At 45.8% G+C, this 22,241-nt stretch overlaps 3 protein-coding genes and 1 long non-coding RNA gene across 5 annotated transcripts in view; 2 read left to right on the top strand and 2 right to left on the bottom strand.

The window, feature by feature from the left end:
• Window positions 1-1,311: 1,311 nt before the first annotated feature.
• Window positions 1,312-8,395, top strand: zdhhc12b (zinc finger DHHC-type palmitoyltransferase 12b). 2 transcript variants are annotated; one of them, XM_054744653.2, is made up of 5 exons: window positions 1,312-1,639; window positions 1,709-1,848; window positions 2,290-2,385; window positions 7,616-7,782; window positions 7,848-8,395. In XM_054744653.2, the coding sequence occupies exons 1-5, from the start codon at window positions 1,543-1,545 to the stop codon at window positions 8,161-8,163; spliced, it is 816 nt and encodes a 271-aa protein (XP_054600628.1). In that variant the 5' UTR covers window positions 1,312-1,542; the 3' UTR covers window positions 8,164-8,395. The 2 variants fall into 2 exon arrangements, with proteins under 2 accessions (XP_054600628.1, XP_070408599.1); XM_070552498.1 differs by having other exon boundaries at window positions 1,709-1,881; window positions 2,311-2,385.
• LOC139070365 (uncharacterized) lies at window positions 5,569-6,770 on the bottom strand. Its single transcript, XR_011520897.1, has 2 exons — window positions 6,543-6,770; window positions 5,569-5,813 (listed from the first exon to the last, which is right to left on the bottom strand). It is a non-coding gene; the product is annotated as an uncharacterized lncRNA (long non-coding RNA).
• Window positions 8,396-12,375: 3,980 nt separating the features above from the next.
• Window positions 12,376-22,241, bottom strand: part of pkn3 (protein kinase N3) — a 54,393-nt gene continuing 44,527 nt past the window's right edge. Inside the window, exons 16-22 of the mRNA XM_015943317.3 lie at window positions 20,678-20,854; window positions 20,543-20,605; window positions 20,399-20,475; window positions 16,303-16,445; window positions 16,110-16,217; window positions 15,950-16,030; window positions 12,376-12,777 (exon numbers count right to left, since the gene is read on the bottom strand). Of these exons, the coding sequence (XP_015798803.3) occupies window positions 12,577-12,777; window positions 15,950-16,030; window positions 16,110-16,217; window positions 16,303-16,445; window positions 20,399-20,475; window positions 20,543-20,605; window positions 20,678-20,854 (850 nt within the window). The 3' untranslated portion in view covers window positions 12,376-12,576. The remainder of the gene's footprint in view (window positions 12,778-15,949; window positions 16,031-16,109; window positions 16,218-16,302; window positions 16,446-20,398; window positions 20,476-20,542; window positions 20,606-20,677; window positions 20,855-22,241) is intronic.
• On the top strand, window positions 20,914-21,773 carry LOC139070447 (probable inactive protein kinase DDB_G0270444). The gene is made up of 2 exons (XM_070552701.1): window positions 20,914-20,940; window positions 21,004-21,773. The coding sequence occupies exons 1-2, from the start codon at window positions 20,914-20,916 to the stop codon at window positions 21,661-21,663; spliced, it is 687 nt and encodes a 228-aa protein (XP_070408802.1). The 3' UTR covers window positions 21,664-21,773.

Here is a 22,241-nt window from a genome sequence, read left to right as displayed (position 1 = left end):
AAATATTTAGTTAGCAAGCTAAATATTAAATTTGTAGTTAAATATTTATTTTGCAAACTAAATATTTAGGTCTGATCTAAATATTTAGTTTGTAAAATAAATATTTATTTTCCAAAATAAATATTTAGATCCCAGCTAAATATTTATTTTGGAGCTAAACATTTTGTTTGCAAAATCAGTATTTGAGAAATAAATATTTAAGTCTGACCCAAAAATATAAAATATAGTGTGGAGCTAAATAACATTGTGGAAAATAAATATTTAGCTGGTACTTAAACATTTAGCTAATATGCAAATTTGCTTGCCAATAAGCGGAAGTTGGTTACCAAAATAAATGCCGGATCTCTCTAACTTCTTTATAAACTCTTGCTCCGAACCAGAACTTGTTGTATCTCCGGTTCTATTCTTCTGAACATGTCCGACGTGTTGGCTGAAGAAGAATAGAACCGGAGATAAAACAAGTTCTGGTTCGGAGCAAGAGTTTATAAAGAAGTTAGCGAGATACAGCATTTATTTTGGTAACCAACTTCCGCTTATTGGCAAGCAAATTTGCATATTAGCTAAATGTTTAAGTACCAGCTAAATATTTATTTTCCACGATGTTATTTAGCTCCACACTATATTTTATATTTTTGGGTCAGACTTAAATATTTATTTCTCAAATACTGATTTTGCAAACTAAATGTTTAGCTCCAAAATAAATATTTAGCTGGGATCTAAATATTTATTTAGGAAAATAAATATTTAATTTACAAATTAAATATTTAGTTCGGAAAATAAATATTTAATTTACAAATTAAATATTTAGTTCCAAAATAAATATTTAATTTACAAATTAAATATTTAGTTCCAAAATAAATATTTAATTAGTAAATTAAATATTTAGTTAGTGAACTAAATATTTATTTTACAAACTAAATATTTAGATCAGACCTAAATATTTAGCTTGCAAAATAAATATTTAACTACAAATTAAATATTTAGCTTGCTAACTAAATATTTATTTGGAAACTTTAACATTTATAAATGTATGAATAACATGGTGAAAATATGACTTAGAACAAGTGAACTCCCAATTTCTTCTCTTGTAATATGCTAAATAACCAAAATTATTGCTGTTAGATTATGACTGTTTGACTTTACAAATGGCACCCCATACTTTTACTCATGAAGCCCTTTTAGCTAAAGTTTAAAAGTGACTCCAGTAAGATGGCGGCCTAGCAGCTTTCCTTCCAAGCCCTTCCTTCCTCTAAATGAAGCCTTCACGTGACTGATGCTGACCAATCCGGTTGTCTGAACGGATGACAAATCCATCGGAACGAAGCTGGCGTCGACTCGCCGCTAACGGTGGAATGTTGACGGATTCCCGCCATAAACAACAACAAAAAACGTTTGCTTTATTATTCCGGCGCATTTGGTGGTTCATGTGAACGGAACCGCGCGGTCCAGACCCGTCTAACGGTCTACCGATTAGCGGCTCGGTTCCGTTGGGTTCTCTGGTCCGTGCGGACGTTCCGCTGGGTGATGTAATATGCTAGGACCATGTTTAAAAATGTGTTCGGTTCGGGGTTCGTGGTGAGGACGGCTCACGTCATCCTGACCTGGGTCGTCACGTTGATTCTGTTCCTTCATGACACAGGTGGGTCCGTTTCCATGGCAGCAGAACTGGGTCCGCGGTTCGGATCAACAGCATGTGTTCTGTTCACAGAGCTCAGAAAGCAGGAGGAGACGGGCCAGCTGGTTCAGCCGGTTCTGTTCGTGCTTCTGGTTCTGGTGTCGGTGCTGCTTTACTTCGCGGTTTCCCTCATGGACCCGGGCTTCGTCCTGTCTGATGAGCGCGACCTACAGGTGAACCGGAACCAGAGCAAAGGGGCGGGGTGGGTCAGAACCGGGTTTGATGGTGTCCAGAACAGCCTAGTGGCCCAGTGGTCCGTCCTGGTTCACCCAGGTCGGGTGTACCAGTGGGACCCAGTTCCCGCTCCCCACGGGGATGGGTCAGGTGTGATGACTAAAACCAGAACTCCATGTCTGGATCAGGGGTTCTGGACAGTCCAGAGACGGTTCTGGATCAGAGCTTTTCCAGACTTTCTGAAGTAATTTTCCTTTGGACTTAAGCCGATTTCCATTTTGGTACCAGAACATTTCCTGACGAATGTTTGAACATTGATCTATGAATTGTTGAGGCCCAGGAGGCTCTAACTCAAGGGATGAGCCAGGCTCAGGGGAGCAGATGGGGTTTGGGTCCACCTTGTTTAGATGTGGTTCTGGTTTCTGTCTCCTGTGTTCCAGTTCACTCTGGGAGTGACGGAGGAGCAGCAGGACATGATCCCACCCAGCTGCACCAAGTCCCAGCGCCAGCGCCGCTGCGTCCACTGCCTGCTCCAGGTACGCTGTCCTGCTCCTGAACCAGGGGTCCTGTGGTCCAAACCTCCAGGACCTTCAGAGTGAGTGGAGAGCTGGAAGATCAGGAGTGTTTTCAGTCTGAGTTAGACTCCTCCCACTCCCGGTTGTGCGTTTGTCTGCTCACGTTATTAGTAAGATGATACCTGGAACAGGTGACACCCTACACCTAGAAAGTAAACCTTTACGACCACAGATGGTCTGCTGTTTGTACCGGCCCTCGGCTCCTTCGGTCATCCTGATAGGGTCTGTGGGCATTCCCATCTGTTAGAATGGGAAGGGGGGCGTGCCTTTAATCCTGGCCCAGATAGTGTGGAATGACCTCATGTCACCTTCGCTTCACCCTGACCTACACCTCCAAGACTTGCCTGAAGACTCGTTTTTACTCTAGCTTTAGACGAAAGGCTAAGTGACAGCAGGTCTCTTGTTTTATTGGGTCTATCTAGAGACGGTTGATTATTGAATTTGAACCGCCGTTACGATCTGGGTTTTCAACCATCATTAAAGTAGCGTTCCGGAGTTTTCCCCTTTCAGAAATTATGTATGATTGTTTAGAAATCCGTTAAACTGATGATCCTATCATGTACCGTTACAGGGGCGTGGCTATTCTTACCAGGGCCCACCCACTCAAATGGCATCCCTAAAAACTGTTACCGTATTTTCTGGAGTATAAGTCGCACCATAAAATGTATAATGAAGAAGAAAAAAACATAAGTCACACTGGTCGCATTTTGGGGGGAAATTTTATTATTTTTCTTACAAAATCTGAGACCAAGCGTTTCACGTTGCAAGAAAAGTACCGGTAACAACAGAATAAACAACCAGGGCGCAGCAGCGCACCACGGTCTCCAGCAGAGGATGGCGGTGTTTCAAACCCTCCCAGCGGGACAGCTCATAAAGAATTTTTGGACTGATACCCGCTATTTTGATCACGTTATGGCTGATAACCGATACCGATATACTGATATGACTGCTTCTAAAATCAGCAGATTTTGTATTGAATGAAAATAATTGAAGCTGAATTTACGTTATTATGTACACACAACACACACATTTACATTTCTGAGATTATTACAATCACTGTTCACATGACTTAACAATTAAACCCCCCCCCCCCACACACACACACACACACACACACACACCCTCTGAAAAAGGCAAACGAATGGAGACCAGATGGAAAAAATATTGGTTATTAATATCGGGCCAGCTTTATTTATCAGACCGATCCCGATATGTTAAAAAGTGACTAACACCAGCCAATACCGATATTGATGCCGATATATTGGCCATCCCCATTACTGATATATATATAAATATAAATAAATATATATATATTACCACATTCCACCCGGTCACAATATATATATATATATATAAATATATATATATATATAGCTATATATATATATATACATATATATATATATATCTCCATATATATATATATATAGCTATATTGGCCATCCCCATTACTGATATATATATATATATATATATATATATGGAGATATATATAGCTATATATATATATATATATATATATATCCATTTCTATATCTATATATATACCGTAAATCCTCTTAATACAGGCCCGGGCCTGTATTTGACTCAAGCTCATCAAGCTCCAGGCCTTTATTGGAAGGAGGACCAGAATTAGAGGCAGGCCTCTATTTCTATTTGAGCAAAATGAACTAATGGTTCGCTGGAGTTTTTGACAATTAAAATTGCGCCCACATTTTCAAAGTTAAACACATTTCTTTTAACAACGGTAGTTTCTGCTTCAGCCCTCTCCCCCCTCCCCCTGCGCAGCAGCCGCAAACTCACTGATGCGCCTGCAGCCTCTCGGAGTTCCTGCTGCTCTAAACATTAAAATAATTATTTCATTTTCTGTTCCTCACTTCTGATTACCTTCAGTGGTGTCTGTTTGTTGCAACCACCAGGTACAAAAACTAACTTGTTTTTATTTGACTATTTTTCTGTCCTGCCTGTTTATTATCTTCCTGCATCTCCTCTCAATCCTAAAGAAAAACTGCTACCTGGGTTCATATATATTCACCTCATGAGTTACCTTTGAACTGCAGTTCTAAAAGATCTACCGACCGCAAAAACGGCGGAGTGCTCGCTGCTTGGCGGCCACATCAGTGATCGGTGCGTAACTGGAGGACAAGGTGATGCGCCCCGCTCCACAGCGAAACGCATCAGGCGCAAATAAAAGACAGAAAACATAAAAGGAAATGAGCCGACATGAACGATCGCGTGTTAAATTAGTTTTTGAGGTGGCGACCCCTGATTTGATAATGTTACTGTGGCCGTGCTCAGGACGCAGATGTCTGGAGCGCGTCAACAATCAGAGCTTTGCATGTGCAAGCTGGTTAAGGTTAGGATGAGGGTGAGGGGAAGGTTAAACTGCAAGAGGGAAAAGGTCACAATTTGGTTAAATGTCCGTTTTACGGCGGGTGTCAGTACCGACTCTCTGGCACAGCGCGTTGCCCCCCGACACGCAGGAGCTTGTCACCTGCTGACAGCAGGCTGCTGTCTTTTCCGTGGACTGCATCTTGCCGGTCATTATCTAGTCAATGACAGGCATAAAGACTCACTATAGTGAAGTCGACTAGTTCATACAACCCCTGCTACTGCTCCCCAGAGTGTTCTGCAGCATAATCAGCACGTTCTCTTTGAACTTGATATCAAATTTTCGCCTCCTCTTCGTCTCCACACCTGCCAAATCGCGGTCTGTCACTGGCAAATAAAAAGTGAGACGGATGACACAACCGCCCCCCCTGTGGTACTTGCTTGTTACCACATTCCACCCCGCCACAATAAAATACCGGCCATTATTCACCTCCACCGACACCGGCCAAAATATGATACCCGGCAGTTAATTGAATACAGGCTAATATTAGAGGACTTACGGTATCTATCTATCTATCTATATCTATATATATATCTATATATATATATATATATATAGATATATATATCTATATCTATATATATATATATCTATATATATTAGGGCTGCAACTAACGATTATTTTCATAATCGATTAATCTGTCGATTATTTTTTCGATTAATCGATTAATCGGTTTGTTACTGTTTAGCTATTTAACCTATACAAGTGATGGATGCATTTCAGTTAAGAAAAAAAAAACATAAGAGAATTGTGCAGTTGACTGCAATCTATTTTATTGCACATGAACACAGTCAGCAGTAGAAAATGAGCTAAACAGTGCAAAATATCAGTCCAGAATAATTTTTTAGCATTAGCTGGAAGCCTGCTCCTTCCACCATGGATAGTGGCCTCATGTCTTTTACCAGCATGTTTAGAATAGAGTTTGTAAGTGGTATGAATTGCTGGGGGGTGAGTGTCTTGTTCCCCATGTAGTTGTCCATCGTTGCTTGTTTTTTTCTGCATAAGAAACACAAATAGACTGAAATAAGTACACATATAAAATAAAGCAGCACACACACTACAACACTAAATCAATGTTAAATTATTTGAATTAATTAACAATATACAGTGATCATTTATTTTGAGGGTTACATTCTACAAAATAGCCCGCAACAGGAGATATTAAGAAAAAAAGTCTAATTTTTTTACTATTAAAAAGCTCAGAGTAAGAAGCTCATGAGGTTTTTACTTTGAGTCGGGAGTGTTTAAATTAGCCAGAGAAATGTGAAAAATGTTTATTTTGTGTAATACTGTTTAAGAAACATGATAAAAATGTGTTGTGAGGCGTTTTACAGCGTTAGACAGTAAAACAGCCTTTTAATAGTAAAAAAATGACTTTTTCTGAATTTCTCCTGTATTTAAAAATTGAAAGCGTACAACTATGCCGCGTTATATTCACCTGGACACAGCTCGTCTGTATATTTTTCTCCGTGGAGTTGTCCTTTTTTGAATGAGGAACATAGTTATGGGTTTGTGCCGTTTTTCTCTTAACGAGAACATTCTTATAAACAGACGTGCTGAATTTGGCAAGCGCATGATTCACAACACGGAGGAGATTCACGATTGCATCTAGTCAATCAGAAGTAGAACACCGTAGACTGACGCGGCAAAAAAACATGTTTAACATCCACTATAACGAACTCAGCTAAAACACTAAGTCCAGCTTGTGTATTTTCTGTTACTTACCGGGCTGGCTCTTCCAAATGACGGCTCACTTGACCGCGGTGCTCTTCCTCTGCTGCATCAGCCCCCACATGCTTTCGTCTCAAATGTTCACTTAGGGACGTCGTGCTTCCGTGCCATGCTAGATGGTTTTTGCATATTTTGCCTTTTCAATGCATCTAGTGAAGTGCTCCCATACTCGTGAGGTTTTTGTCCGGGGTTTCTCTAAAATTTTGTCGCTTCTATTTTTCTTCCGTATTTCTTCTTGTTCCGCCATCTCTCACAGCAAGATGAGCGTCAGTAACGTGATACGTCATGAAAACCGAGGGCACTCATTGGCTCATTTCTTCTTCTACGGCTCCACTGGTAGATCAGTGGCTCATTACTGCCACACACTGGCGGCAAATTTAACAGCTTGTAACCGATGTCAGATTGTGGTAAAAATAGACTTTATGCGGTAAAATATGATTATTAAACAACTAATCGATGACTAAAAAAGTTGTTAACTATTTTAATAATCGATTATAATCGATTAAATCGATTAGTTGTTTCAGCTCTAATATATATATCTATCTATATATATATATATATATATATATATATATATATCTATATATATATATAGATATATATATCTATAGATATATATATCTATATCTATATATATATCTATATATATATATCTATATCTATATATCTATATCTATATATCTATATCTATATATATCTATCTATCTCTATCTATCTATCTATCTATCTATCTATCTATCTATCTATCTATCTATCTATATCTATCTATCTATCTATATATATATATCTATCTATATATATATATCTATCTATCTATATATATATATCTATATATATAGATATATATATCTATATATATCATATATATATATATATAGATATATAATCACAGTTCGCGTCACAGCTAACATCAGGGCAAAGACTGTCTGGAGCTGTGACATCACTCCAACAAGGTGGAGAAGCTGTACTGTTTGTCCAGGTCCAGAACCTGTTGGTCCAGATCTGAATCCAGAACAGTGATTAGGTATTGCTTTGGTCTAAACCGGGTCTCTCTTTAATCTGAGCAGCAGCCAATGAGATCGAAGCACTGTCAGATGTGTCAGCACTGCGTCCGGCGCTATGACCATCACTGCCCCTGGATTGAGAACTGTGTGGGCGAGCGAAACCACCGCTGGTTTGTTCTGTACCTGGCGGTCCAGCTGCTGGTTCTGCTTTGGGGGCTGCACGTGTCCTGGTGAGTATGAGTCTGTAGTCTTCAGACGTTAGAGGTCAGATCTAACAGCTATCCGGTTTTCTCAGGACTGGTTTCAGCTTTGCCCCCGGCTGGTCTCCATGGCTCCGGTCCAACGGAGTGCTGCTGACGGTCTTGGTTCTGCTGGTTCTACTGGCGCTCATTGTGCTGCTGCTGCTCGGGTCACACCTGTACCTGATCTCCATGAACACCACCACCTGGGAGTTCATGTCTCGCCATCGCATCTCCTACCTCAAACACTGCGGCGCAGACGAGAATCCGTTTGACCGTGGAGCCTTCCAGAACCTCTGGGGCTTCTTCTGCATGTGGGGCACTGTGGTCTGGGAGCAGGTCTACTTCAGGGAGGACAGCGACCAGGTTTAGGAAGCAGACCTCCTGATTCAGGTCATCGGAGCCTAATTCGTTACAGGTTCTGGTTCTGGAGTGGACTGGTACCAGCTCAGTGTGACTGCTAAGCAGCACCTCAGCGGTTCTTCTAAAACCAGCATCAGTTCATCACCTCCAACAGAAAACCAGTTGTGTCTGCAGGTCCTTCAGAGCAGAGTATTCCGGATCAGGACCCGTCTTCCTACTTGTCTGCTGTTGGTTCTGTCAGAAACACTGAATCCAGATCAGGTTAGGATGTGGATCTGACATCCTTCAGGACCGATGAGCTAAAGACCAAAGTGTGACTCCATTTTCCTGAATTGGCTCCGGAACCTTCCAGCGGGTTCTGTGACCTAGTCTCTGCGCCGCAGTCAGTTCCACGTCCGGTAGATGTGTCAGTTCACAGAATTCCATGAGCAAACGTCCGACGTGAAGGTCCAGGAGTGCAAATCGGACCTGGTTTCAGATGACAGGAACGCACTTCGAAGGATCTTTCATGGCGGTGAAAACGAAGAGTCGGAGTACCCGGCCCGGAGGGTTACCGGGGTCCCACCCTGGAGCCAGGCCTGGGGTTGGGGCCCGTGAGCGAGCGCCTGGTGGCCGGGCTTTCGCCCATGGGGCCCGGCCGGGCCCAGCCCGAACCGGATACATGGGCTCGTCCAACTGTGGACCCACCACCCGCAGGAGGAACATGAAGGGTCCGGTGCAATGTGAATCGGGTGGCAGACCAAGGCGGGAGCCTTGGCGGTCCAATCCCCGGACAAGGAAACTAGTTTTTGGGACATGGAACGTCACCTCGCTGGCGGGGAAGGAGCCGGAGCTTGTGGCAGAGGTTGAGCGGTACCGGCTAGATATAGTCGGACTCACCTCGACACATTGCATTGGCTCTGGAACCCGAGACCTGGAGAGGGGTTGGACACTCTACTTTGCTGGAGTTGCTCCGGGTGAGAGGCGGAGGGCTGGGGTTGGCTTTTTGTTAGCCCCGAGACTCTCTGCCTGTGTGTTGGGGTTTACCCCGGGGGACAAGAGGGTAGCTTCCTTGCGCCTTCGGGTCGGGGAACGGGTCCTGACTGTTGTTTGTGCGTATGGGCCAAATATCAGTTCAGAGTACCCACCCTTTTTGGAGTCCCTGGGACGAGTGCTAGATAGTGCTCCATCAGGGGACTCCATTGTCCTGCTGGGGGACTTCAATGCTCACGTGGGCAATGACAGCTTGACCTGGAGGGGTGTGATTGGGAGGAACGGCCCACCTGATCAGAACTCGAGCGGTGTTTTGTTATTGGACTTCTGTGCAAGCCGCAGTTTGGCCATAACGAACACCATGTTCGAACATAAGGATGCCCACCGGTACACTTGGTACCAGGGCAGCCTAGGTCACAGGTCGATGATAGATTTTGTAGTCATATCATCTGACCTGCGACCGTATGTTTTGGACACCCGAGTGAAGAGAGGGGCGGAGCTGTCAACTGATCACCACCTGGTGGTGAGTTGGATCAGATGGCAAGGGAACATGCCGCGTAGACCTGGCAGACCCAAACGCATAGTGAGGGTCTGCTGGGAACGCCTGGCAGAAGAACCTGTCAAGACGGTCTTCAACTCCCACCTCCGGCAGAGCTTTGACCACGTCCCGAGAGCAGTGGGGGACATTGAGTCCGAGTGGGCCTTGTTCCGCTCTGCGATTGTCGAGGCGGCTGTTGCTAGCTGTGGTCGTAAGGTGGCCGGTGCCAGTCGTGGTGGCAACCCCCGTACCCGCTGGTGGACACCAGAGGTTCGGGGAGCCGTCAGGCTGAAGAAGGAGGCCTACAGGGCGTGGCTGGTCTGTGGGTCTCCGGAGGCAGCAGACAGGTACCGGATAGCCAAGCGGGGTGCAGCAGTGGCAGTTGCCGAGGCAAAATCTCGGGCGTGGGAGGAGTTTGGTGAGGCCATGGAGAAAGACTATCGATCGGCTCCAAAGAGGTTCTGGCAAACTGTCCGGCGCCTCAGGAGAGGAAGGCAGCAACTCGCTCACACTGTTTACAGTGGGGATGGGGAGCTGCTGACGTCAACTGAGGCTATAGTCGGACGGTGGAAGGAATACTTTGAGGAGCTCCTCAATCCCACCAATGCGCATTCCGAGGAGGAACTAGAGCTGGGAGGCCTGGGGATGGACTGTCCGATCTCGGGGGCAGAAGTTGCTGAGGTAGTCAAACAACTACACAGCGGCGGAGCCCCGGGGGCGGATGAGGTTCGTCCTGGGTATCTCAAGGCTATGGATGTTGTAGGGCTGTCATGGTTGACACGTCTCTACAACATTGCGTGGTCATCGGGGGCAGTTCCTAGGGAGTGGCAGACCGGGGTGGTGGTCCCCATCTTTAAGAAGGGTGACCTGAGGGTGTGTTCCAACTATAGGGGGATCACACTCCTCAGCCTCCCTGGAAAGGTCTACTCCAAGGTACTGGAGAGGAGGGTCCGATCGATAGTTGAATCTCAGATAGAGGAGGAGCAATGTGGTTTTCGTCCTGGCCGTGGAACTGTGGACCAGCTCTATACCCTTGCAAGGGTGATGGAGGGGGCATGGGAGTTTGCCCAACCAATCCACATGTGCTTTGTGGATTTGGAGAAGGCTTATGACCGTGTCCCCAGGGGCACCCTGTGGGGGACGCTCCAGGAGTATGGGGTGGGTGGCTTTCTGTTAAGGGCCATTCAGTCCCTTTACCAGAGGAGCGTGAGTTTGGTCCGCATAGCCGGTAGTAAGTCGGACCTGTTCCCAGTGAGGGTTGGACTCCGCCAGGGCTGCCCTTTGTCACCGGTTCTGTTCATCACTTTTATGGACAGAATTTCTAGACGCAGCCGTGGTGTTGAGTGTGTCGAGTTTGGTGGCAGGAGAATCTCGTCTCTGCTTTTTGCGGATGATGTGGTCCTCCTAGCTTCATCCAGCTCTGACCTTCAGCTCTTGCTGGGTAGGTTCGCGGCCGAATGTGAAGCGGCTGGGATGAGGATCAGCACCTCCAAATCTGAGACCATGGTTCTCGACCGGAAAAGGGTGGCTTGCCACCTCCGGGTCGGGGGAGAGGTCCTACCTCAAGTGGAGGAGTTTAAGTATCTCGGGGTCTTGTTCACGAGTGAGGGTAGGAGGGATCGGGAGATCGACAGGCGGATTGGTTCGGCGTCTGCAGTGATGCGGACGCTGAGCCGATCTGTCGTGGGGAAGAGGGAGCTGAGCCAGAAAGCCAGGCTCTCAATTTACCGGTCGATCTACGTCCCAATCCTCACCTATGGTCATGAGCTTTGGGTAATGACCGAAAGAACGAGATCGCGGATACAAGCGGCCGAAATGAGTTTCCTCCGTAGGGTGGCCGGGCTCAGCCTTAGAGATAGGGTGAGGAGCTCGGACATTCGGGAGGGACTCGGAGTAGAACCGCTGCTCCTCCGGATCGAAAGGAGCCAGTTGAGGTGGTTTGGGCATCTGGTCAGGATGCCTCCTGGACGCCTCCCTGGGGAGGTGTTTCGGGCATGTCCTGCCGGCAGAAGGCCCCCGGGTCGACCCAGGACACGTTGGAGAAGTTACATCTCCAATCTGGTCCGGGAACGCCTTGGGGTCCTGCCGGAGGAGCTGGTGGACAAGGCCGGGGAGAGGACGGCCTGGAGCTCCCTAGTTGGGATGCTGCCCCCGCGACCCGGACCCGGATAAGCGGAGGAAGACGAGACGAGACGAGACGAGACGAGGAACGCACTTTGGTCTCCTCCTAGCCTAGCCTAGCCGTTAGCTCATCAGTCCAGAGGATGTCCAGGCTGCTAATGGTTGAGATGGGGCCTGCTGTTGAGTTTTACACAGAAGCACCTTTCAGGATGAAGTAAATGGCAGGTTCTGATAGCTAGAACCAGACCGAACTGGACCTGTTACCTCTGGTGATCCGAGGGTGTCCAGATGTGCAAATACCTGACACATCTGGATCCGTGGTCCGGCCCGTCAGCCTGCTGCTCTGTTTACCTCATCTCTGCACTTCCTGCCTGGTGAAGTCGACTCGCAGTTGTTTCTTGTTCCAGCTGCAGACGGACCAGTTTAAGCCCGTTAGGCCACTGCGATGTGGGCGGTTCTGCTGCAGCAGGAACCGTTAGAGCAATAAAAATGTTGATTAATCGTGGCGCCGTAACGAGAACAAACACGACCACATGTTCTGATTTATGCAGCTCTGTCACCTTTTTTACCTCCAACAACAAACAAATAAATGATGTTTGAGTGTTTATTTGTTCTCCTTCATGTTGGTTTTAGAACATCCAGATGTTGACTTGGACACATCTGGATGACAGATGTAAAACCAGCACGCAGCTTTATAAAACAACTTCAGACTCTGAGTGTAAACAAACAGTAGGTCAAAGGTCATGGCTGACCCAGAGAAGGCAGGACTGGTCGGAACCAGGGGAAAGAAATCAGCCGATGAGAGGAAAATCAAAGTCGTTAAAGATCTCCTGCTGGTCGGCGCTGAGGGGGCGTGGCTCCCGTGGAAGGGTGAGGACCGGTTTCATCGTGGTGAACTCCTGGTCGAAGTTACTGACGTCCTGTGGAGTTTTGATCTGCGGCAGGAAGGGCGGCTTCACCTTCTTACTGAGCAGAGCGTCCCAGTTGGTTCCCTGTTTTGAACAGAACATTGGATCGGTTCAGAACCAAGTTAAAATCCACAAGATTCTAATAAAATTATTTCGTTTAGAAATCATGCGATTCAAACTTTCGTAGAGGTGATTTAAAAGGTTCAGATGAAGGCAACTGGACTTCTTTGGTTTCTTGAAGATGTTTCTCTTCTCATCCGAGGAGCTTTGTCAGTTCTAACTGGAATATGGGCGAGTCAAGCTGTAGCTGTCTGTTGTTAACGAGCAGAAACTACCTATGAATGCCCTCCTTCCTGACCCCTGGTCAGTCGTAGGTCTCTTGTGTGACAAAGCTCCTCAATTGAGAAACAAATCACCTTCAAGAAGTCAAAGTCCAGTTGCCTTCATGTGAACCTCTTTAGAACCGTCACCAGCATATTTCATGGAAGTAGAGTCCAGTAAAAATCCGAAAGAGAAAAAGTCAACGATGATTGAATACACCGGTGGTGGTTTGGAGGACAGATACCAATTTATTCCAAAGGAACAACCAACTTCATTAATATGCTGTTAATCCACAATCAGGGTGTGGGGCAACATGCTAACCACAGCTCCCTCTCCCATCCAGCTCCTCCAGAAGATCTTCACAGACCAAATCCTGGAGGATTCTGGGTCTGCTCCAATGTCTCCCCCTGGTGGGACATGTCTGAAATACCTCCCATGGCAGGAGTCCAGAACCCCCACATCTTCATCCTTCCCTGAGGGTGAATGCAGCTTTTCTGCAAAGGTCACTGTCAGCCTACAGCCTGTTAGCTTACAGCTTATTAGCTTACAGCTCATTAGCTTACTACCCGTCAGCCTACAGCCTGTTAGCTTACAGCTTGTTCGCCTACAGAGTCTTCAGCTGCTTTTTAAAGGAGACCACTGAGTCCACTGATCTCAGGCTCAGGGGGAGAGTTCCAGAGTCTGGGGGCCACAGCAGCAGATGATCTGTCACCTTTGGTCTTTAGCCTGGTGCTGCACAACCAGTAGGCTTTGATCACTGGACCTCAGGGACCTGCTGGGGGTGTAGGGACTAAGAAGACCACCAATGTAAGATGGTGCTTGTCCATGTAAGGCCCTATAGACCAGAACCAGGATCTTGAAATGAACCCTGAAGTTGACTGGCAGCCAGTGAAGCTGGAGGAGAAGCGGGGTGATGTGGGTGTGTTTGGAGGACTTGGTCAGAAGCTGAGCACAGGCATTCTGAACCACCTGTAGACGGTTCAGGGAGGTTCTGCTCAGACACGTGAAAAGAGAGTTACAGTAGTCTAAGCGTGAGGAGATGAAGGTGTGGATAACTGTCTCAAGTTCAGAGCGGGACAGAATGGGACTCAGCTTAGCAATGTTCCTGAGATGGAAGAAGCAAGAGCCAACAAGAGAACTGACATGAGAATCCAGGGTGAGAGCTCAGCTGGGTCAAAGGTCACACCAAGATTCCTGACAGAAGGTTTGTTGTGAGAAGCAAGCTGACCAAGAGAGTCTCTGACTTTGGGAACCAGCTCGTCTGGGGCACAGATGAGGATCTCAGTCTTATCTTCATTCAGCTGAAGAAAGCTCCCAGCCATCCAGGTTTTGATAGAGTCTAAGCAGGTGTGTAAAAGCTGTAGCTTAGACATCTCATGGGGCTTAAAGGAGATGTACAGTTGGATGTCATCTGCATAAAGATGGTAGGAGATTCCTTTGAAGGAGCTCAGGAGGTGCTGAAGAGGAAGCAGATAGAGGAGGAAGAGCAGAGGCCCCAGCACAGAACCTTGTGGGACACCATGGGTAAGAGAGGTGGTGGAGGACCTAAACTTGGAGACGGCCACAGAAAAGGAGCGCTCATCAAATACTGGCCGTTTACCATTCTTCTACTAGCTTCTTCTCATGCTGGTATTTCTGTCAGATCTGTACTATTCTGGCTCCAGCATTACTTCTTTCATTAGAATTCTCCTTTTTCTCATTATTATTATTATTATTATTATTATCATTATTATTATCATTATCATCATCATTATTATCATTACTATCATCATTATTATTATTATCATCATCATTATTATTATAATCATTATTATTACTATCATTATTATTATTATCATCATTTTTGTCATCATCATTATTATTATTATGATTATTGTTATTATCATCATCATCAACATTATTATTATCATGATTATCATCATGATTATTATTATATTATTATTATCATCATCATTATTATTATTATTATTATCATCATCATTATTATCAGGATTATTATTATTATTATCATTATTATTATTTTTATCATTATTATTATCATCATTATTATTATTGTTATCATCATTATTATTATCATCATTATTATTATTATTATCATTATTATTATCATTATTATCATCATCATCATTATTATTATTATTATCATTATTATTATCATCATTATTATCAGTATTATTATCATTATTATTATTATTATTGATCTTTTAAAAAAAAATGGTTTCATATGACGTGCCTCTTGATTTTGTGATCTTCATTTAAAAATCTCTTCTATTGGCTAATTCAGCAGGTCTGACGGCACAATTACAAAATCCCAGGGTGTCCTGGTGCCATGTGCATGTATGGACTTCTCTGTTAAAGCATGGAGACACCATGGAGGTCCATGCATCACCTACATGGCGCTGAAGTTCCTCAGTAAGGCTGCTGGGACGCTTCACTTCACTAAAGCCAGTATCAGCAGACTGCCAAGGCCTCAACCTGGGACTTGAGCCCAGGTACCTGGTGGCTTCTCCTGGAGCCTGTGAGAGGCTCCGTTGGGCTGTGCATGGTAGGAACCTGTCTGTCCTCCACCCAGGTAGGTCTTCCCCAAGACTGAGGCCCAGGTGGCCCTGGGCCAGGCAGTGGGACTTGGTCCCTGCAGATGAAGCTGAAACTCGTCAGCAAGAAGGTAAAAACAAATCTTCATGACTGTTCAGAAAAGAACCAATAATGGGATTGGAGAACCCACTCAGAAGGAACTTAACAAGGACAGGTCCCTGATTCTTACAGCCATTGTTAATGTTTTTAATTACAGCTTAATCCTCTCACTCAGAACCAGTTTGGGACTCTGCCAGCCTCAACATATGAGCGATGATGGCAGAGGAAGTAAGTGCCCACAATGAGAAAGTATCGTCATCAAGTCATTACTGGAGTAAGAAGATAAATTCACAAACAAGACCTTAAAGAATCTGTGCTCTTTGATGGCTGAGGCATCCTCCGGTCCAGCTCCTAACCTCAGGTCTGGATTCTTCTGGAGCAGCTGGAAAATAGATCAGAACACATTCAGAACACAAACTATTTGTATTTAAGCTCCATGAAGTAGTTCAATCACAACAAACCTCCTTAATGAGAGACGCCGACTCCGGAGAGAGGAAGCGTGGGTATCGGACTTCGTCATTTACAATGCTGTCAAACACCTCCTCCTCATCATCACCAGGAAATGGTGACTGGAAACCAGCATCACAAACTGCATCAGTTCACATTGAAATAACAAACCAAGACTCCAGTTTGGGTGACGTGGTTCGTACAGACCTCCCCCACCAGCATCTCGTACAGGAGGACGCCCAGACCCCACCAGTCCACACTGCGAGTATAGCTGTCCTCTGTCAGAATCTCTGGAGCTAGAAACTCAGGTGTTCCACAGAAGGTGGAGGTGCGATCACCATGGCCCATTCCTGGACATGGAGAGGTTCACTGATACAGTTCAGAAAGAAGTACAGGCTATAGGGAGCCTAACCCCGGCTTTCCACGGGAGCCGTCAGCAGCGCGAGTCGGCCGAGTCTCAGGAGCAGCATGTCGCGGCCTTTACGCGCCGGTTCTATTTTCTACGCGCGACGCCTCTGAAATGGGTCAAGTTCGACATTTTTGGGGAAGGAAAGACAGGAAATCGGACGCGGAAATGGAGAGAAGCTCCCGAGATTTTCAGAATAAAGAACGTACTGTTTTCCGGTTGCTTTACTTTTAAAAAAGGTTACTAACTGTGCGTCCCCGTGAGAAGTTATCACCTAGCTAGCGGTCTCCTTTGTTTTTCAGGTCCGTATTGGCGATTATAAAACGGACAGAACATAAAACACAAACCATGTTGTAATTTTCTCCTGCTTGTTGTTGTGTTTACTGACGAAGTCACTCGTGTGACTTCGTGCTCTGTCGGTGACAGATGCTCCCCTGCTGCTTCGCGTCTCGTGGGAAGGGCCAAGCAGCAGCTTACGCGAGCAAGACGTGCTGCTGCAGTAACGTGCTGCTGACGGCTCCCGTGGAAACCCGGGGTAAGTCTCTTTCTGGTCGGCTCATGGGTCCCTGAACAGGGCTGAAAGAGCTATTTTCTAATCCGCTTTGCTGGATATGTTGTATTTCAATTTAAATGAAAAGTTATCTGTGTTTCGACCACACCAGTCACGTACTTTGAGATTTATCAGCTTGTAAATAATCGTAATTAGCATGACTATAAAAAACGGGATTAGAAAATAGAGTTTTTAGCCCTGTTGACTTGCATTCATTTTTTCGTTCTTACAGGGACACATGGTCCGGAAGTAGATGGGCGTGGCTCCCTACAGACAGAAAGTACTGGTTCCAGACAGGAAGTGCAGGTTGAAGGCAGGAGGTAAATTTTACAGACGACAGACATTGACCTAATTCCAATACTCACACTTGCACATTTCAATTGTGCAATCCTGGCGAGGGGTGCAAGTGCATAGGGTAGGGCTGCAACAACAAATCGATAAAATCATGATGATTCGTTGGGTTGTGCAACTTTTTTTTCGGGGTGACGGTGACACAGGAGTTAAGTGCTCGCCCCGTAATCGGAAGGTTGCAGGTTCGAGCCCCACTCAGTTTGTCGCTGCTGTTGTGTCTTTGGGCAAGGCACTTAACCCAAGTTGCCAGATGGTGGTGGTCAGAGCGACCAGTGGCGCCAGCGCTCGACAGCCTCGCCCCGAGCGCCCCAGGGCAGCTGTGGCTACATCGTAGCTCATCCCCACCAGTGTGTGAATGTGTGTGTGAATGGGTGAACGACCGATTGTGTTGTAAAGTGCCTTGGGGGATTCCAGAACTCTATAAGGCACTATATCAAATACAGGCCATTTACCATTTATTTCATTTCGTGAAACCTTTATTTAACAGGCAATGTGCGCAGCTCATCTGTAGTCCGGGGTTTTAATAACATTTCATTGGCAAATGATTCCAGAGACTTTGTTATTTTGGTGTTGTTGGACCTATCGGCTGCATTCGATACTGTTGATTATTCTTTCCTGAATTCTAGGATGAAACATTTTGTGGGTGTTCGTGCTGGATTGGTTTGTGTCGTACCTGACTGACAGGACCTTCAGTGTCTCACTGGGGGATTTTACTTCCTCTAATGCCTCATTCTCTTGTGGGGTTCCCCAGGGTTCTGTGTTGGGCCCATAGTGGTTTTCTTTGTATCTGCTACCTCTTGGTTTGATTTTTAAGAAACATGGGTGTCACTTTCACTGCTATGCAGATGATACCCAGGTATACGTTCCTTTTAAGAAGGGCCACAATCATGCTTTGCACTCTTCTCTTTTACACTGTCTCGTTGAGGATAGACAATGGATGTTCTCTAACTTCCTTCACTTTAATGATAAAAAGACAGAGGTTGTAGTTTTTGGTCCAAGTACTTTGACTAGGGTAGGTGCAGTTCACCTCGGTCAGCTCGCTCCATTCTTGAAACTGAGTGTGACTTCTCTGGGTGTTGTACTGGTTGGGGATCTTGTCTTGGACAGGCAAATCAGTGTGCTGACTAAATCTAGTTTTTATCAATTAAGAAGGATCACCAAGGTGAAGACCTTGCTGTCAAAAAAGGATTTTGAAACAGTAATTCGTGTTTTTATTACATCAAGGCTTGATTACTGTAATTCTTTGTACCTCGGTGTTTCACAAGCCCACCTCTCGAGTCTTCAGTTGGTGCAGAATGCTGCTGCACGGCTGTTCACTGGGATGAAAAAGATGGGAGCATGTTACTCCTGTCCTGGCCTCGCTACACTGGTTGCCTGTTCATTTTAGAGTCCAGTACAAGGTGCTTTTATGGGCTTTTACATCTCTGCATGGCTTTGCTCCAGATTACCTCTCTGAGCTACTGGTTCTTTACTCCCCTGCACGGTCTCTGATGGGCTGATGGGACGCTCCTGGAAGTCCCAAAAACCAGACGTAAGCTCAGAGGTGACAGGGCTTCTCTCAAGCGGCCCCTAGGATCTGGGATGAGCTGCCTTTGAGCGTTAGGTCGGCCTCTTCACCGTCTGGTTTTAAATCTCTTTTGAAAACCTATTTTTATGATTTGGTTTTTAACTCAGCATGAGAGTCTTTTAGTGTTAGTTCTTGAGCTTTAGTCTTTATGCATTTTTATGTTGTGTATGGATTTTAATGGTTTAATTTGTGTGAAGCCCCGTGGTCGGTTTTATACTGTTGTAAGGTGCTACACAAATGAAGCTGCCTTGCCTAGGCAGCAGCAGAGCAGACCGAGAGAGAAAACCGGTGTTTGGATCAGGAACAACACACTTGGAACACGGTAGAAGCAGGAAGACCTAAGAAAACGTTTAGAAGCACTTAATGTTAAACCATGCAAAGACCATTGTCACCTGCGACATACAGGTGCAGGTGACAATGTGCCACACCATGTAAATCAGACATGGCATGGCACGCATGTTGGAGCCATCGACGAGGAAGGGGGAAGCTCAGCGTCTCGGTAAATTGTGAAAAACTTTTACTTTTTATGGAGTAATTCACCTGTAGGCCCACATTAATGAAAACCATAAACCAGGGCTCTACTTATATGCCGCACACGCGATGAGAAAAACTATAATACAACTCTATTGCGGTCGTGCGTATGCTCAGGGGCCCCACGACCTTCAGATACATCATTATCCATAATAGAAATATAGTAATAAATAGATTTTTATAAACTATATTTTTGTGTCTGTGTCAGATTATTATAACGTTTTGTTTCCCTGGATTAACCAGCAATCCAATATTAAAGGTTCAATAATCTTGATAATCCATGTTTTATGGAATATTACATTTTCAGTCATATTCTATTGACAAACACACAACCACCTCATAGATGAAAATGGATCAGGATAATCAGGTAAACGGTCATAAAACCCTTCCACCCGCCATCATCCTTCCTGCCATCGGTCGTCTGCCCTCAGCAGCTGAAGGATGCACCGTGGCACCCCCACCCCCCAAGCTACAAACCCGGACACACGAGCAGAAAACTACAAACATCCTCATTTTGGCTCCTGCACCCGCTCCCACGTATTTACAACCAATTTCTGTGGTTACAAAGTCGCCAATATTTTCCAACAACTGGGCATCATTTCATACATTTTCAACAACAAGGGATGTGTTTTTCCAGAGAATGATGGTAAAAACTACACATGGTCTCCCTAAGAAAGAAAGAAAACCATCTTGTCTACAGTGCCTCTCCAGAGGAAAATCACCAGGCGCTTCGTGAGAACATAAATTAAAAAGATTGTTAAAAATATGAGATGTTACCAGCAGGAAGTCACAGGAAGTGTGTTACAGGCAGGAAACACGCGGAGCACGTTTGGAGGTTTTAAACAGGCAGAAAGAAAACAAGTCTTTGAGGCTAAGAGACACGAAAATTCAAACCAACCTTCTTTGCACAAACCAAAGTCGGCAATTCTAATGAATCCATCAGAGTCCATGATCAGATTATCCAACTTCAGGTCCCTGATTAACAGAAGACATCATATAGCAGAACCACAACCAGTGTAAGCCCAGCTCTGAAGTGACCCACCTGTAGACAATCTTGTTCTGATGGAGGAACTCCAGACCAAGCAGCACACAGGAGCAGTAAAACCTGCAAACGAAGCAGGTGTTGTGGTGAGAGGCTGAACCAGACGGTGTTCTGGAGGTGCAACGCTCAGCTCACCGGGCCTGTTTCTCGGTGAAGATGCTCGTGTGGATGTGCTTCATTAGGTCTCCTCCTGGAGAGTAGGCCATCACAAAGCAGACGTGCTCATCGGTCTGGAAGCAGCCATGCAGGTTGACCAGGAACGGGTGGCGGGCCGCGTTGATCACTTCAAAGATGCGCTTTTCACACCTGAGGCTGAACACATCCAGACCAGAAGTGTCAGATGAAACATCTGAAGGAACATCTGCTGTAGCATGTTGAGCCCCCGGCTGAAGCCTTGGGCCCGGTTCACATGAACAGAACACTGCGGTTCTGGTGACTTTTAATATTTTACCCTTTTTTAGCTGCGGGAACAGCTGCCGGAACGGCTGCGGGAACGACTGCGAGAACAGCTTTGGGAACATCTGAGGGAACAACTGCAGGAACAACTGCGGGAACCGTTGTGGGAACTACTGCAGGAACAGCTGAGGGAAGGGCTGCGAGAACAACTGCAGGAAAAGTTGTGGGAACTGCTGCGGGAACAGCTGTGGGAAGGGCTGCGAGAACAACTGCAGGAAAAGTTGTGGGAACTGCTGCGGGAACAGCTGTGGGAACAGCTGCAGGAACAGCAGAGGGAACAGCTGAGGGAAGGGCTGCGAGAACAACTGCAGGAAAAGTTGTGGGAACTGCTGCAGGAACAGTTGTGGGAACTGCTGCGGGAACAGCTGAGGAAACAGCTTTGGGAACAGCTGTGGGAACAGCTGCAGGAACAGCTGAGGGAACCACTGCAGGAACAGCTGAGGGAACCACTGCGGGAACAGCTGAGGGAACCACTGCAGGAACAGCTGAGGGAACCACTGCGGGAACAGCTGAGGGAACCACTGCAGGAACAGCTGAGGGAACCACTGCGGGAACAGCTGAGGGAACCACTGCGGGAACAGCTGAGGGAACCACTGCGGGAACAGCTGTGGGAACTGCTGCAGGAACAGCTGAGGGAACAGCATGCCTTTTGGCGTGCTTTCTGAAACAGATACCAACTGGACTCATGCTATAGTGTGGCCCTCTGAAGCAGACATCGCTGACATGTTACTCCAGCTACAAAAATTCAACGTTACCAAGACAGAAGTCTCAGGTGTCCGCCGCAGGGGGGACACGTCTCCTCACTGAGTTCTTCTCTGTTGCTAATGCAATTGGTTCTATCTTTTACTTCTCAGTCGTTAATTCCATTGACGTTGGCGTTGTCAAACATCACGTCACCAAGCTGGAAGGGGAAGTCCCTCCCCCCGATCGCACACGTTACAGACTGCTGCAGTTATCGTTGGTCGGCGCTGGTGAGTCAGTACCCCCACGCTCAAAGCCAGCGTTTACTATGATCGCCACTTGTCCACTCAGGTTGAGCTGCCATCCCAGACTCTGGGGGGTCAGGCTCTCGTGGTGAGGTCTCTACATGACTTGGATCCAGATGAACACGGGTCTGTTGTAGAGTTTTCTCCTCCTGTGCTCTGTGCCCCACTACAGTGTTGAATGTTTAACTACTATTATACTTATTTACTCTAATATCAGTGATTGATTCTACATTGTAATCTTATGTGTATGCTTTTAT

Source organism: Nothobranchius furzeri, chromosome 6 (assembly GCF_043380555.1).
Source record: "Nothobranchius furzeri strain GRZ-AD chromosome 6, NfurGRZ-RIMD1, whole genome shotgun sequence".
Lineage (NCBI taxonomy): Eukaryota > Metazoa > Chordata > Actinopteri > Cyprinodontiformes > Nothobranchiidae > Nothobranchius > Nothobranchius furzeri.
The sequence above is the reverse complement of the archived record's forward strand: the minus strand, read 5'-3'. Positions and strand labels throughout refer to the sequence as shown.

Bases quoted from the DNA above. Each gene is read 5' to 3' on its own strand.
- zdhhc12b (XM_070552498.1), top strand. From the start codon at position 1,543: ATGTTTAAAAATGTGTTCGGTTCGGGGTTCGTGGTGAGGACGGCTCAC. The intron at 1,640-1,708 runs GTGGGTCCGTTT...TTCTGTTCACAG, and splicing joins TCTGTTCCTTCATGACACAG to AGCTCAGAAAGCAGGAGGAG. The intron at 7,783-7,847 runs GTGAGTATGAGT...CGGTTTTCTCAG, and splicing joins TGGGGGCTGCACGTGTCCTG to GACTGGTTTCAGCTTTGCCC.
- LOC139070447 (XM_070552701.1), top strand. From the start codon at position 20,914: ATGTTGAGCCCCCGGCTGAAGCCTTGG. The intron at 20,941-21,003 runs GCCCGGTTCACA...ACCCTTTTTTAG, and splicing joins GCCCCCGGCTGAAGCCTTGG to CTGCGGGAACAGCTGCCGGA.